The sequence below is a fragment of the Lipotes vexillifer genome, unplaced genomic scaffold, assembly GCF_000442215.2.
Source record: "Lipotes vexillifer unplaced genomic scaffold, Lipotes_vexillifer_v1.1 scaffold58, whole genome shotgun sequence".
Lineage (NCBI taxonomy): Eukaryota > Metazoa > Chordata > Mammalia > Artiodactyla > Lipotidae > Lipotes > Lipotes vexillifer.
In genome coordinates, this window is record NW_006781997.1 from 3,320,869 (window position 1) to 3,337,250 (window position 16,382).

The 16,382-nt window shown below is 36.0% G+C and overlaps 1 protein-coding gene across 2 annotated transcripts in view; it reads left to right on the top strand.

Annotated features, from left to right (window-relative positions):
• Positions 1 to 16,382, top strand: part of CEP85L (centrosomal protein 85L) — a 174,528-nt gene that overhangs the window by 22,734 nt on the left and 135,412 nt on the right. For both annotated transcript variants that reach the window (XM_007454913.1, XM_007454912.1), the window contains exon 2: positions 985 to 1,146. In XM_007454913.1, coding sequence (XP_007454975.1) covers positions 985 to 1,146 — 162 coding nt within the window. The remainder of the gene's footprint in view (positions 1 to 984; positions 1,147 to 16,382) is intronic.

The window sequence follows — 16,382 nt, forward strand, 5'->3', positions numbered from 1 at the left end:
TTTGCGGTACGTGGGCGTCTCACTGTTGTGGCCTCTCCTGTTGCGGAGCACAGGCTCTGGACGTGCAGGCTCAGCAGCCATGGCTCACGGGCCTAGCCGCTCCGCGGCATATGGGAACTTCCCGGACCGGGGCATGAACCCGTGTCCCCTGCATCGGCAGGTGGACTCTCAACCACTGCTACACCAAGGAAACCCCATGGGTATATTTTGAGTGGCATCGTAGACAATAAAAGAATGAAGTGACCAAAAACGTAAAATGATGGATGAATCAGAAAAAGGCAAATGGAAGTTAAGTAAAAATGGACAACGTAAGTGAAAATAAAGATTATAAGAGAACACTGAAAAGTGATACATTAGCTAAACAATGAAGATTTAACGTAACTCAAAAGGGAAAATTAAGCAAAAAGCCAGGAAGATGCTCTGGTGTTAAACTTTTATCAAAAGATAACTAAAGAAATAAAATCAATTAAAATAATGCAAAAGAATTTAAAATTTTAAGTGGTTAGGTTATAGCAGAAAAAAATAGATTTTTTTGACCTTCCATGAGCACATTCTACTTACATTGTCATGCAATATGATTTGATTAGATTTTCCCTGAGTCCCAATTCTCAGCTAATGCCTGTGTCTGGATCACAGATGCCTACCTATCAAATATTACAAAGCAGAGTGCTGACATTTCCAGATGGATTGATGATAGAGTTGATATTTTAAATCAGACAGTAGTTCCATGTATAAAAGTTCAATGTCTATAAGCAGAAATCAGAGCTCTTCAGCCAGAGGAAGCTGCTAAATCAGCATTGAATTTGTGTATGTGTGATAAATAAGTTTATTTGGTGAATCTTAGGTATCACCGATCTATTTAAACTATTTTCAGCAGAAAATAAGCTTATTTTACCTTACTTGCATTTTTTACAAGGTCAAAAGATGTCTTCTGTCTACTCACAGACATTATAAATGTTAACTTCTGCATATTTTCTTTTGCAGGCCCAGATTATTCTTCATCAGCATGGTTACCTGGTAATGAATCATTGTGGCAGGCCACAACTGTTCCATCTAACCAGCGAAATAACCATATCAGGAGACATAGTATAGCTTCTGACAGTGGTGACACTGGCATTGGAACTTCCTGTTCTGACAGTGTGGAAGGTGAGCTGAATTCTTACCGGTTAGATGTGAATCTTTGTAGAATGGCTGTGATTGAGAAAATTCAAGGGATATGTTTTATTGTTCGAAACTAAGAAATTATAAAGTAGTGTTCGAATATTTAATAATGTTCAGTGTTGTTATATATCAAATGAAATTGTTCTTCTGATCGTATTAATTTTTCCTTCCTTCATTTTTTTTTGTTTTTTTACATCTTTATTGACGTATAATTGCTTTACAATGGTGTATTAGTTTCTGCTTTATAACAAAGTGAATCAGTTATACATATACATATGTTCCCATATCTCTTCCCTCTTGCATCTCCCTCCCTCCCACCCCTCCAGGCGGTCACAAAGCACCAAGCTGATCTCCCCGTGCTATGCGGCTGCTTCCCACTAGCTATCTACCTTACGTTTGGTAGTGTATATATATCCATTCCTCTCTGTCGCTTTGTCACAGCTTACCCTTCCCGTGCCCCATATGCTCAAGTCCATTCTCTAATAAGTCTGTGTCTTTATTCTTGTCTTACCCCTAGGTTCTTCACGACATTTTTTTTTCTTAAATTCCATATATATGTGTTAGCATACGGTATTTGTCTTTCTCTTTCTGACTTACTTCGCTCTGTATGACAGACTCTAGGTCCATCCACCTCATTACAAATAGCTCAATTTTGTTTCTTTTTATGGCTGAGTAATATTCCATTGTATATATGTGCCACATCTTCTTTATCCATTCATCCGATGATGGACACTTAGGTTATTTCCATCTCCGGGCTATTGTAAATAGAGCTGCAATGAACATTTTGGTACATGACTCTTTTTGAATTATGGTTTTCTCAGGTTATATGCCCAGTAGTGGGATTGCTGGATCATATGGTAGTTCTATTTGTAGTTTTTTAAGGAACCTCCATACTGTTCTCCATAGTGGCTGTACCAATTCACATTCCCACCAGCAGTGCAAGCGTGTTCCCTTTTCTCCACATCCTCTCCAGCATTTATGGTTTCTACATTTTTTGATGATGGCCATTCTGACTGGTGTGAGATGATATCTCATTGTAGTTTTGATTTGCATTTCTCTAAAACTACAATGAGATGTCATCTCACACCAGTCAGAACGGCCATCATCAAAAAAATTTTTTTTTTTTTTTTGCGGTACACAGGCCTCTCACTGTTGTGGCCTCTCCCGTTGCGGAGCACAGGCTCCGGGCGCGCAGGCTCAGCGGCCATGGCTCACAGGCCTAGCTGCTCTGCAGCATGTGGGATCTTCCCAGACCGGGGCACGAACCCATGTCCCCTGCATCGGCAGGCAGACTCTCAACCACTGCGCCACCAGGGAAGCCCCCTTCATTCATTTTTTAACTAAACTTTTTATTTTGAAATAATTGTAGATTCACATGTGATTTAAAGAAATAGCACAGAGATTCTATATACCCTTTATCTCACCCCCCATTTAGTATCTTGCAAAACTACACTTCAGTATCACAACCAGGATATTGACATTGATATAGTCAAAATACAGAACATTCCTATCACCACAGTATACCTTATTCTGCTCACACCCACTTCCCCTCCCCCCTCTTCTTTTTAAAAAATTAATTAGTTTATTTTTAATTAATTTTTTTGGCTGTGTTGGGTCTTCATTTCTGTGAGAGGGCTTTCTCCAGTTGCGGCGAGCGGGTGCCACTCCTCATAGCGGGGCATGGGCCTCTCACTGTTGCGGCCTCTCCCATTGTGGAGCACAGGCTCCAGATGGGCAGGCTCAGTAGTTGTGGCTCACGGGCTTAGTTGCTCCATGGCACGTGGGATCTTCCCAGACCAGGGCTCGAACCCATGTCCCCTGCATTGGCAGGCAGATTCTTAACCACTGAGCCACCAGGGAAGCCCCCCACCCCTTCTTAACTCTTGGAAACCACTAATCCATTCTCCATTTCTGTAATTTTGTCATTTCAAGCGTGCCCTATAAATGGAATCATACAGTATGTAACGATTTGGAATTGGCCTTTTTCTCTGGAGATTGATCCAGGTTGTTGTGTGTATCAATAGTTCATTTCTTTTTATTGCTGAGTAGTAGTTAGCAATGGTGGTATTGGATAGACCATATTTTGCGTAACCATTAACCCACTGAAAGACATCTGGATTATTTCCAGTTTTTGGCTATTAGAAATAAAGCTGCTATAAATATAAACATTCACGTACAGGTTTTGGTGTGAACACATGTCTTCATTTCTCTATGGTAAATGTCCAGGAGCACAGTAGCTGGTTGTATGGCAGTTGCATTTTAGTTTTTAAAGAAACTGTCACGCTGTTTTCCAAAGTGACTATTCCATTTCCATCAGTGGTGGAAGTGGTTCTGTATGGGTGATCTAACTTTCTCTTCATCCTTGCTACCCCTTAGAGGTTTTTAGTTTATTAAGTTAATTAGTTAATTTTTTTCTTTGGTGGTTTTTAAATTTTAGCCTTTCTGATGGGAATGTAGTGATATCTCATTGTGGTTTTCATTCTCATTTTCTTAAAGATTAATAATATTGAACATTTTTTCACATGCTTAATTGCCTTCTGTATGTTCTCTTTGTTGAAATGTTCTTCATGTCTTTTGCCCATGTTCTAGTTGGATTTTTTTCCTTTTTTTCTGTTGAGTTTTAAGAGTTCTTTATATATTTCAGATACTAATCCTTTGTTGGCTCTTCTGTTTGCAAACATTTTCTTCCAGTCTGGCTTGTCTTTTCATCCTCTAACAGTGTCTTTTGCAGAGCAAAAGTTTTTAAGCTTGTGAGTCCAGTGTATCAGTTTTTGCCTATATGGATTGTGCTTTTGGGGTCAAGGCTAAGTAAGAACTCTTTGCCTAGTCCCAGATCTTGAATATTCTTCTTTTTTCTTTTTTCTAAAATTTTAATCATTTTATGTTTTCCATTTAAGTCTGTGATCCATTTTGAGTTAATTTTGTATAATGTGTGTATGTTTGGGTGTCCCTGAGGCCACTCTTAGGCTCAATTATTTGCTAGAACTCAGAAAAGCTGTTATACTAATGGTTATGGTTTTTTTGTTTTTTTTTACAGTGAAAGGATACAGATTTAAATTAGTAGTAGAAAAAGAAGCAAAGGACAAGGTCCAGGAGACAGCAGGTCCAAACTTCCAGTTGTCCTCTCCCAGTGGAGTTGTGTGGACAGTGATTAATTCTCTCAGAAGTGGTGTGTGATGATACCACATACACAGTATTGCTCACCAGGTGAGGTCATCCAAGCCTTGGTGTCCAGGATTTTTACTGTGGGTAGGTTATGTTGGTATGGTTGACTGCCTTTGTGGACTGCCTTTGACCTTAGGCTCCAGCCCTTGAGAAGTCAAGCTGATATTACATGGTTCAAGGCTCCAAACAAAATCACATTATTAGCATGGACTATATGGAGTTACTCAAGGTCCCCAGGCAAACAAAGACATTCTCATTAGGCAGGATAGTTCAAGGGTTTAGTGGTTGCATCTTAGAAGCCAGACGGGGGCCAAACCTTTCTTGGAATGCGTAGAGTGTGGAAAACTCAGACATGCTGATCCTTTCTGCACAGTGTGAGATTTTTAGATTAAGGTTCATTTTCTTTGCCTAATAAATCTCGAAACCAGAATAATTCCCACTTTATTCTTTTTTTTTTCCTACTTTATTCTTTTTTCAAACTTGTTTTAGCTATTCTGGTTGCTTTGCTTTTCTATATAAGTTTTAGAATAATTCTGTCTATATCTACAAAAAATCTTTCTGGGAATTTAATAGGAATTGTGTTGTCCATATATCAGTTTGAGGAGAATTGCAGTCTTTACTCTGTTGAGTCTTCTAATCTGTTAACATGGTATGTTTCTCCATTTATTTAGATCTTAATTTCATTCACCAGTGTTGTATAGTTTTCAACATGTTTTGTTAGATTTCATACATGTTTCATACATGTTTTGTTAGATTTATAGCTAAGTATTTCATTTTTGAAGGAGTGATTGTAAATGGCATTTAATTTTCCAGTTTTGGTATCAATATGTTAATTGTGTCTTGTGACACTGCTGAACTCTTTGGTTCTAGGAGGGGTTTTTGGGTATATTTCTTGGAGTTTTCTCTGTAGACAGTTATGTCATCTATAGGTAAGAATGTTTTTTCTTTTGATAGCAGGGTAATACTAGCTTTATAAAATGAAATGGGAAGTGTTCCCTCCTATTTTCTGGAAGAGATTGTGTAGAATGGTGTTAATTCTTCTTTAAATGTTTATTAGAGTTCTTCATCTGGGCCTAGAAATTTCTTTTTTTATAGTTTAACATCATGAATTAAATTTCCTTAATAGTCATAGAACTATTCAAATTATTTTTCATGTTGGATGAGTTGTGGTAGTTTTTTTTTTTTTTTGAGGAAGTAGTCCATTTTGTCTGTTGTCAAATTTGTGAATGTAGAGTTGTTCATAGCATTCTCTTACCTCTGATTTCTGCAGCCTCTGTAGTGGTATTTCCTCTTCCATTTCTGGTATTGGTTATTTGTGTCATCTTTCCTTTTTTATTTTTCAGTCTTGGTAGCAATTTGTCAATTTTATTGATCTTTTCAAAGAATCAGCTCTTTGTTTCATTAATTTTCTCTTGTTTTCTATGTTCAATTTCAGTGGTTTCTGCTATTTATTCTTTCTTTATTACTGCTTTGGGTTTAATTTGCTCTTTTTCTAAGTTCTTAAGGTGGGAGCTTAGATATTGATTTGAAACTTTCCTCTTAAGATGTATGCACTTAGTGCTATAAATTTGTCTCTCAGACAAGGTTTAGCTGTGATTCTCAAATTTTGATATTTTGTGTTTTCATTCAGTTCATTATATTTTCTTAATTTACCTTGAGACTTCCTCTTGACCCCAGGGGTATTTAGTAGCATATTGTTTAGTTTTGAAGTGTTTAGAGATTTTTCTGGTATCTTTCTGTTATTAATTTCTAGTTTAACTCCATTGTGGTCAGAAACATACTTTATGATTTTGTTTCTTTTAAATTTGTCAAGATTTCTTTTAGGTCTCAGCATATGGTCTATTTGGTATATGTTCTGTAAATGTCAATTAAATCGTGTTGGTTGATGTTGTTGTTGATTTTTTTCTATATCCTTGATGATTTTCTGTTTAGTTGTTCAACTGTTGAGAAAGGAAGTATTAAAAGTCTTAACTATGATTGTGGATCTGTGCATTTCTTTTTTTAGTTTTAAAATTTTTGCTGCACATATTGCAGCTCTGTAGTTTGATGCATATGCAATTAGGATTGCTATGTATTCTTGGTGGATTGGCTCCTTTATTATTATATGATGTCCTTCTATCTCTGGTAATTTTTTTTGTGCTGAAATCTACTTTATCTGATTTAATATAGCCTCTCCAGCTTTCTTTTCTTTTTTTTTTTTTTGCGGTACACGGGCCTCTCACTGTGTGGCCTCTCCCGTTGCGGAGCACAGGCTCCGGATGCGCAGGCTCAGCAGCCATGGCTCACGGGCACAGCCGCTCCACGGCATGTGGGATCTTCCCGGACCGGGGCACGAACCTGTATCCCCTGCATTGGCAGGCGGACTCTCAACCACTGCGCCACCAGGGAAGCCCTCCAGCTTTCTTTTGATTAATGTTTAAATGGTATGTTTTCTGTTCTTTTACTTTTAACTTGTCTGTAACATTATATTCAAAGTTAAATTGCTTGTAACAGCATACAGTTGGATTTGCTAGTCTCTGTCTTTTAGTTGATATATTTAGACGATTTACATGTCATGTAATTATTGATGTATTAATATTCAGGTGTTCTGTTTGTTCTCTTTGTTTCTATTTTCATTTTCCTGCCTTCCTGTGGGTTACTTGAACAATTTTAGAATTCTACTTGGATTTAACCATAGTATTTTTAAGTGTATCTCTTCTAGTGGTTGGTTTAGGTATTACATTATGTGTTTTTTCATATATAATGTGGATATATAATACAGATAACTTATATATACATAGCTTACCATTTTAACAGTTTGAGTGGAGTGTAGAAACATTATCTCCCTTTATATCCTTTTACCTACCCCATTTATAATAAAATTATTTTAGCTCTTTCCTTTGCATATATTTATAACCATATCAGACAGTGTTCTAATTTTTACTTCAACTATCAAACATAATTTGGGAAACTCAAGAGGAGACAGACAGCCTGTTGTATTTACTCACATTTTTGCTTCCTATGCTCTTCCTTTGTGTTGTTCCAAGGTTCCTTTTTATTGTTTCCATTTTGTTCAGAGAATTTCCTTTAGTCCTTCTTTTAAGGTACATGTGCTGGTGACAGATTATCTTAATTTTTCCCCAACTGAGAATGTCTTGATTTCCCCTAGATTCCTGAAGGATGATTTCAGTAGGTATATAATTCTAGTTTGACAGTTCTTTTCTTTTAGTACTTGAAAAGTATTGTCACTTCTGTCTGGCCTCCATGGTTTCTGATGGCAAATCTGTTCTCATTTTTCCCTGGCTACTTTCAAGATTTTTTTGTCTTCAGTTTTCAGAAATTTAACGTCTTTAGGTGGATTTCTTTGGGTTTTTCCTTTTTGGGATTTGTACATGTTTTGGGGATTCAGCATCTTGAATCTGCAAGTTTATGTCTCTTGCCGAATATTGGAAGTTTTCAGCCATTATTGTCTTTGAGTACTTTTTTAGCCTCTTCCTCTTTTATTCAAGGACTCTGATGGCACAAATTGTAAATCTTTTGTTATTGTCCTGATGCTATGTCCTTTTTTGTTTGTTTGATTGTTTTTCCTTCTGTTTTTCATTTGTTGTTCAGGTTAGGCAATTTTTATTGCTCTGTTTTCCACTTCACTAATATTTTTCTTTTGTCCACTCCATTCTGCTGTTGAGCCTATCTGCTGAGATTTTTATTTCTATTGCATTTTTCAGTTATAAATTTTTAATTTTGGTCCTCATTTATATCTTCTGTTTCTTTGCTGAGACCTTTTGTTTGTGTGTAGATGCTTTCTGTTTTGTCATTTGTTTTAGGCATTGCTTAGGCATGTTCAGTTGTTCATTGAAGCGATTTTATGATGATTCCTTTAAAATGTTTGTCGGAGAATTCTAACAATTCTGTTACCATGGTGTTGGCATCTATTGATTTTCTTTTTTTCATTCAGTTTGGGAACTTACTGTTTCTTGTGTATAATAAATGATTTTCATTTGAAACTTGGAGAACTTTGTTATGACGTTCTGGATTTAAATTATTTACTACATAATAAATATTGTTTTTATTTATGCATTTATTACATGTTTTATAAATGTAAACTATATTTATTTACATCTAAGTAAACATAATAAAAATTTTACAAATGTTAATTATTTTATATATTTAAATTTTTCTGTTAGACATTGTTGTTAGATACTGCTTGAGAATGTGAAGTGGGGAAAGGCACTGTATCCTTACTGCCAGGTGGAGTTAGAAGTCCAGGTTCTCCCCTTGGCTTCTGTTGACATCTGAGAAGTTTGGAGGGGGTGCGTTACTGCTGGGTGGAGGTGGTGAGTCTGGTTTTCCATATCATCATTACTGACACCACCGTGTGAGTGGCCTCACTACTGCTGGGTGATGGTGAATGTCTACACTTTCTATTAGTCCTCCTCTAACATAACGTGTGTGTGTGTGTGTGTGTGTGTGTGTGTGTGTGTGTGTGTGTGGCGGGGTGGAGGGGAGGGGGCTTCAGACTGCCAGACGGGGATGAAAGTTCTATCGCTTTACCTGGCCTTCTTTGATACTACCCTGGTGGGGTTATTGGAGTACATTGTTACAACTTGGCAAGGTTGGAAGTCTAGGCTCCCCACTTGATTTTCGTTGGTGTGGGTGCAGTTAGGGCTGCAGTTTTTTCTGTGGTATTTGCCTCAAGAAGCGTGGTTACTGTCTAAAAATCATCTGTCTTGTTAGGCTTCCTCTTTCTTGGTCTGTTGACTAGGGAGAACACGCTTTTGTTGGGACTTTTTTGGGCTGTGCCCTTTGGTTCTTCTGGTTGCTGGCCTTTCCAGCTCCAAGTCTGGAAGGTACAAGACAAAAAGAAAACACAGGGAGTTCACCACCATCTTGTTCCTTGAGTCCTGAGACCACTAGTTGGTCTGCCTTCTTCTCTCTAACTTTGAATTATATCTTGTTTTATATATAACGTCCAGAGCTTTTAGTTACACTTAGTGGTAAGTATAGAGAAGAGTATCTTTTTTCCATCTTCTCACTGTCGTTTTAATGACTGTTAAAAAAAATCTTATTTAACTGTTACTATCTGTCATAACTTTGCTAGCAATTGCATAGAATATTGATTTCATTATGGTCTTGCAAATAGTATCAGTTGACTAAAACATACAGCTCAAAGAAAGTAAGGAAATATATGCAAGGTGGTGCAGGGATAGGTAAATAGGAAGGCAAGTTACAGAAAAACCCTGTATTATGTGACAAATACTCTTCTTTTATTAAATTGAAAGGTGAAAATAATTTAAATATATAGTGCTTCTGTTTCTTTAACTTTCTTTTTACCTTCCCTAAATTTAAGATTTTATATCCTTTTTCCACAGCCTTATTTAGTTTGTGAATGAATACTCTTAGAACTATTGCTTTTATTGTAAATTTGTTCAAGTATTATTCATATTTGGACCCTTGGGATAAAGTTGACAGGCTAATTGACAGTTGTATAGTGGAGTTTTCTACTTAACTGATCTGAAATAGCATTTTAGTATAGTATTTTATGTGCATTACTTTTGTGTGTGTGTGTGTGTGTGTGTGTGTGTGTGTGTGTGTGTGTGTGTGTGCGCGCGCGCGGTACGCGGGCCTCTCACTGTTGTGGCCTCTCCCGTTGCAGAGCACAGGCTCCGGATGCGCAGGCCCAGCGGCCATGGCTCACGGGCCCAGCCGCTCCGCGGCATGTGGGATCCTCCCTGACCGGGGCACAAACCCGCGTCCCCTGCATCAGCAGGCGGACTGTCAACCACTGCGCCACCAGGGAAGCCCTACGTGCATTACTTTTGAAGTTGATGTCAGAGTTTTGAGAAGAAGTTGATACACTAAAGAAAGAATTAGATTTCAGTAAGGAAGTAGAAACTAAACCAAACAAATTTAGTTTTCTCTAAATGCAAAAATTCATTATCTTAAAAAAAATTGCTTTTAAGGGCATTACTTTCAGTGAGAGACTGGTGATAATCCTTAAGTATTTAAGAAAATGCCTCTTTATATAGATATATATTTTTCAAGCTTTTGATTATACTAATGGAATATTTTCTTAAGCTATAAGTGGTAAGTAGAATTATTTTCTTTTGGTGTTAGTCATAGTGTTAGAATTGGATGGGTCTTTAGAGATAATATAATTAATTAGACCATTATATAAATGAGTAAACTAGTTCTCAAAAAATGAAATGACTACTTTTATCAATATGGTGATTTAGAGCTTAAGCTTTGGTTAAACCTGTTATCAGTTAATTATCTGTGCAACCTTGAATAATTTCTCATTTCTTTGAGCCTCAGATTTTTCATCTTCAAATTGGAGATGATGACTTTTCAAAATGTCTTATGAAGATTTAATTATATGACTTTTAAATTGCTTAGTGCAGTTTCTTTGTATTACCATCATTCCTTGAAAAGTGATTCTTGTTCTCCTTCCCTGCTCCCTAAAACAGTGATACTTCTGTTGCCACCTTCACAGCTTTGTACCTACAACCCTGCTTTACTTTGGGTAAATTATTTGTATCATAGAATAGGGACTGGTATGTACTGGGTGCTCAATAGTGTTCAATGAAACAATGCATAAATACACACACACACACACACACACACACACACACACACTTGCGGTTAAGGTTCTTGTTTTAGCGTACTTTTGTACTTGATATTTACGAGCTTAGAGCCTCTTTGATGTTTCCCCAGAGAGATGAACTCTGTGTTGCGTTACCAAAAATTGTATTTTTTCAAAAGTTAACACTCTTCATTTTCTAGCTTTTGGAATTCTGTTGTAATCTTTTGTTGTTGACAGTCCTATATTGTTCATTGTCAAGAGCTTCCACTTTATTACTTTTATTACTTTTCTGTTATTTCAGTGGGTCTTGTGAGGGAGAGAATATAACTTTCTGAACTCAGGCAATGATCTTAAACAAGAAATTTTGTCACATAAATATAAATGAAAAAAAATGAAGAGAAAAAGAACTATAAAATGATTGTAAAACTTTTCCTTAATGTCAACTACTGTGTCTATTTTTCTACTCCCCCCACCCTGATTTTAAAAAGGTGAAAAATGAATATTTAAAAAAGCATAAAGATTAACATAATTTTAAATCAAATTTATATTTCAAGTATTAAATTTATGGTCTTTGAAAATTTTGAACTCATATAGAATTAAATAGAGAAAAAGTAAAATCTCCCTTTATTTTCTCTGTTCCAGTCCTTGCTTTGTTTTCAGAGGTCATAAGTGTTATTAGTGTGTTGCGTGTTCTTCCACATCTTTTGCTCTGCATTTACTTACATACATAGAGGTTTTAAAATAAAACTGGATCATCCTATATGTGCTTTGTGATAGGCTTTCTTTTTTTTTTTTTAACTTCTCTGAATTGGAGTTCTTAAAAAAATTTTTTATCACTGTGTTACGAGTCACATGACCTAATCTACATCACTTGAGGTTCCTAGAATTGCTCTCTTCTCCAAGGAGATCCACCACTGAGATAAGCCAAGGACTAGGTTTGACCCAGGAGTTTGAGAGTAAGGCAGGATTTCATAGGGGCCTACTTTTTGATGTTTTGGAAGTAACTCACAGAATGAATGAAAGTCCTCCTGCCAGCTTACAACAGATGACCCAAACAACAGATCACAGAATACAACAAGCCTACTCTTTCTATTAGATATGTAGATTTCTGTAGCACACATACCAACCTAAGTACTTTTTAAAAACACATGTTTATTTGGAAATTTAATACATGATATAAAGACAGCATTTCAAAATAGTAAGGAAGGATTAAGCCTGAAAAAAGTGTTAATAGATACTGACCTCAAAATGTAAGAAAATTAAATTTGAAATGGAGCAAAGAACTAATGATTTCTTTTAAAAATCATAAAAGTACTAGGAAATAGGAAATTTATTTTATATTTTTACATTAAATATATTAAGCCACACAACACAGATTTTAATAGAAATTCAAAAATTTTGAGCACTGATAAAAGATATTAAATAAAAAAGGGGACATACTAGGAATAAATATTTGTGATCAAATTAACAAGAAACTAATATCCATATTATTTAAAGAGTTCCTACAAATAAGGATAATGCCCCCAAATAGGTGTTTATCTGTAAAATTTTAAATATTTCATAATTGAAAAATTTCATAGATAAAAGAAATAAACAATTCATGTAAAAAGTACAAATGGCCAATAAACATCAAAAAGATGATCAAACTCAGTCATAGTGAAGTGAAAGTCTAGACAGTGAGATACTGCTTTTCACCAGCAAAATTGCCCCCTTTTCCATAAAAATAGACTGTAATATCCAGGATCTGAGCAAAGATGGGAAAAATAGTACTCTAATAACTAGGATATGTAGTCAGCCTTTATAGGGGGCAATTTGGCAATGCTAACTAACAGCTATATAACTGTTAACCATGTTCTAGGCACTTATACATGTTAACTCTTTTAACCCTCACAACAGCCCTCTGATAGGGAAAGTGAGGTCAACCTTTAAGTAACAGAGGTTAAATTACTTACCTATAAATAATGTATGTAAAGTGTATATATCCTTGATTCAGCACACACACAGCTGAACAAAGATAATATGTACAAGAATATTCACTGTAACACTGTTTAGTGAAAAATTAGAACTGCAAGTGTCTGTCAGTAGGGAAATTGTTAAATATATCATGGTGTATTCAGTTAATTAGGTAGCTACATATGTACTAACCTAGAAATATATTCAAGCGAATTTCCAACTTAAGATAACAAACTAAACACAGTTCTCTAATTCTGTTCCTTTCTGAAATCCCACTAAAAGTCAGGAAAAAAAATTAAAAAACAAAACAAAACCAGAAACAATAATGACAGGGGGAAAAAGAGAAAACAACAGTAAAATTCTGGGAGCTATAAGTCAGAACAATACAAATTTTCTTAGCAGATCCCAAGAGCTAAATCCGAAACCAGCAACAGAGAAATTCAGGAACAAACTGTCAATATATATTATTAAAAATCCTCAAAAATGCTCAGGAACTGGTAGTATCAGAGTTTCTACATTTCTCCACCGTACAGTAACAGTTTTTCCCCTTTCTATATTCTGTTCTTTGGATGCAAGTCAGAGGGGAAGGATTAAACTCCACCTCCTGGAAGAGGAAGTATCTGAATTTAATACTTGGAATTATTCTTTAAGGCATACTTGTACCTTCTCTCCTACTTATTTATCTATTCAGTAATTTATATATATCAATATGGGCCCATATATACACATACTTATTTTTAAATTAAATTTCAGAATTTATTAGAATTTTACCAATTTTTCCATCAGTGACCATCTGTTCCTAATTTCTGTTCAGGATACCACACTAATGTCTCCTTAATTTCCTCTGGTCTGTCACAGGTTCTTACTTTTTCCTTGTTTCTCATAACCTTAACAGTTTTGAGGAGGACTGGTTAGGCATTTTATAGAATGTCCCTCAAACTGGATTTGTCTGGTGTTTTCTCGTGATTAGACTGAGACTGTACTTTTGGGGAATAATATACTACAGGTGATCGTAGCATATCAAGGAGTACATGATATTCACATGACATCACTGGTGATGTTTACTTTGATTACTTAGTTAAGATGTGTTTGCCAGATTTCTCTGCTATAGGACTATTATTTTACCCTCTTCATATTCTACTGTTTGGAAGCAAGTCACTAAGTCCAGCCCAAACTCAGAATGGGGGTGGGGGTACAGAGTTTTACATCCTGGAGGGAAAAATATCTAGGTACGTTGTTTGGAATTCTTTTATAAGAAAGACTCAACTGTTTTCCCTCATTGATTTATTTATCCAATCACTTATTTATGTTAGTATGGACTGTGTATATTTATCTTTTGGGTTATTATCCAATAATATTTATTTTCTTGCTCAAATTATTCCACCTTTTGCCATTGGGAACTCTTTCAGGTCAACTCCTGTGACACTCGGTGCTCCATCCCCATCCTTTTGTTTTTTGAGCACTTCCTTTTGGGTAGTGTAAGGTGTTCCATGGTCATCTTATATCTTCCCTACTGTAGCCCTAGGATCAGCCATTTCTCCAAAGATCCCTGGTTCTTTTTATTGGAGAATAGTATTTAGAAACCAAGATCTGGGTGCTGGGAGTGCTTGTTACCGCTGGGGTGTTATTGCTTCTACACCGTTACGGAGGCAGAACTAGGCTATATGGTATGTATACTCGCCTGTGTACACATGCATATCTATAATTATTTCTCTGTCTATTCATAAGTATCCATATTAAGCTAAATGAGTTCATACTGATGTCTCTGACTCTAATCCAGTATAGCAGAGCTCATTTTAGCTTTTTCCCCTTGTCTATAATTTCCCTTTCCAATAGTGAGATACATCCACCATCTACCATCTATTTACATATTTATTCAGCCCTCAGTGTACAAGTAAAGCAGGTTCGGAACTATTAACCCATATTCCCCTCTGTTAGTTTCCTAGGGCTGCCATAACAAATTACCACAAACTGGGTAGCTTAAAACAGCAGAAGTATATTTTCTCACAGTTTTGGAGACTGCAGGTTCAAAATCAAGGTATCGACAAGGATATGTTTCCTTCAAAGGCTCTAGGGACAAGTCTTCCTTAATTGCCGCTTCTAGCTTCTGGTGGTTACTGGCAATCCTTGGCATTCTTTGGTTTGTGGCATGATAGTTTTCATGTCTGCCTCCTTCACATGGCCGCCTTCTCTAGGTCTCCTCTGTGTCTTCAGATATCTCTCTCTCTCTTTCCTTATAAGGACACTGGTCATTGGATTTAGGGCCCGCCCATATCCAGTATGACCTCATCTTAACTTGATTACATCTGCAAAGACCCTACTTCAAAGTAAGATCACCTTCACAGGTATTGGGGGGTTAAGATTTCAGTGTATCTGTGTGGGGCACACAGTTCAATCCACAGCACTCTGTTGCATCTATGTGGTTAAATAGAGAGCCATAAAATTTTTGGAGAGTAATTTGATCTAAGTAGAGTTGAAAATAAAGCAGAAAACTACTTTGAAGCCTTAAAAAATATATTATTAGCTATTTGGTCTTGTCACTGAACTATAAAAATTAACTTTTTTTGAGGATAGAATGATGTGGGAAGGATACAGATCTGGAGATTTAAAAGTTGTAGAATGGATGCTCTGGGGTTTTTTTTTAGTGCTATTACAAAGCTGTTTGCTTTAAGCAAATCATACTCTCTGTTAACTTTGTTCCTGTGTTATGACTTCTCAAAAATTTACTTGAGGTTCAGAGATAAATCTTTGGCTTTTTGAAGCTTTGTCTTAGAAACTCAGTACTAATAATCTTTTTATAGTCAGTTACTTCAACCTCCATAGAATATTATGGTATTAATCTGGGTCCAGCTGGGAATTTTCTTTCCTCAGTTCAGCCAGGGAGAGCTTAAAAAAAATTCCCCTCTCTCCCCCCAGACTAGGCCACACAGTGTCAGGGCTGGGATGCTGCATTTTCATAATGACTGGCTGAAGAACTGAGAATACCTCATTGAGAATATGACTATAATGGTGTCTTTTTTATAATCTCCAGAAACTCTTTGATTCTGCTGTGTATTATTATATATAATTACTCACCTTTTCTATTGCTGTTTAGAAAACTGCTTTTTATTCTTTGAATTAGTTTAAAACTATTTGTGTTAACAGCAAATATCACTGCTTTTCTCACTGAATAATTCATCAGGTATTAAATGCAAGTCCCTATAATTTTTTAGGGATGAAGAACATGATTCTCACTTTCTTCTTTAATTGGGCTGATGTGAAGATGTTATTTTTATTTATTTATTTATTTTTGGCCTTCCATTAGATCTTGCCATTACCTACAAGCTGAACTCCCAACTCCTTTCCCTGCTAGTTTTTTAATTAATACATAAAACAATGAGTGATTTTACTGGTATGTTACAGAGCACTATATAAAATATTCTAATGGACAAAGAATCCATTGAGTTCAAGGCATGATCATAGTAGGTAATGTTATTTAGAGGCTATTCTGTGTGGATAAAGCAGTGTCAGAATTTGAAGACAAAGGGCAAGTAGGGAAAGAGTT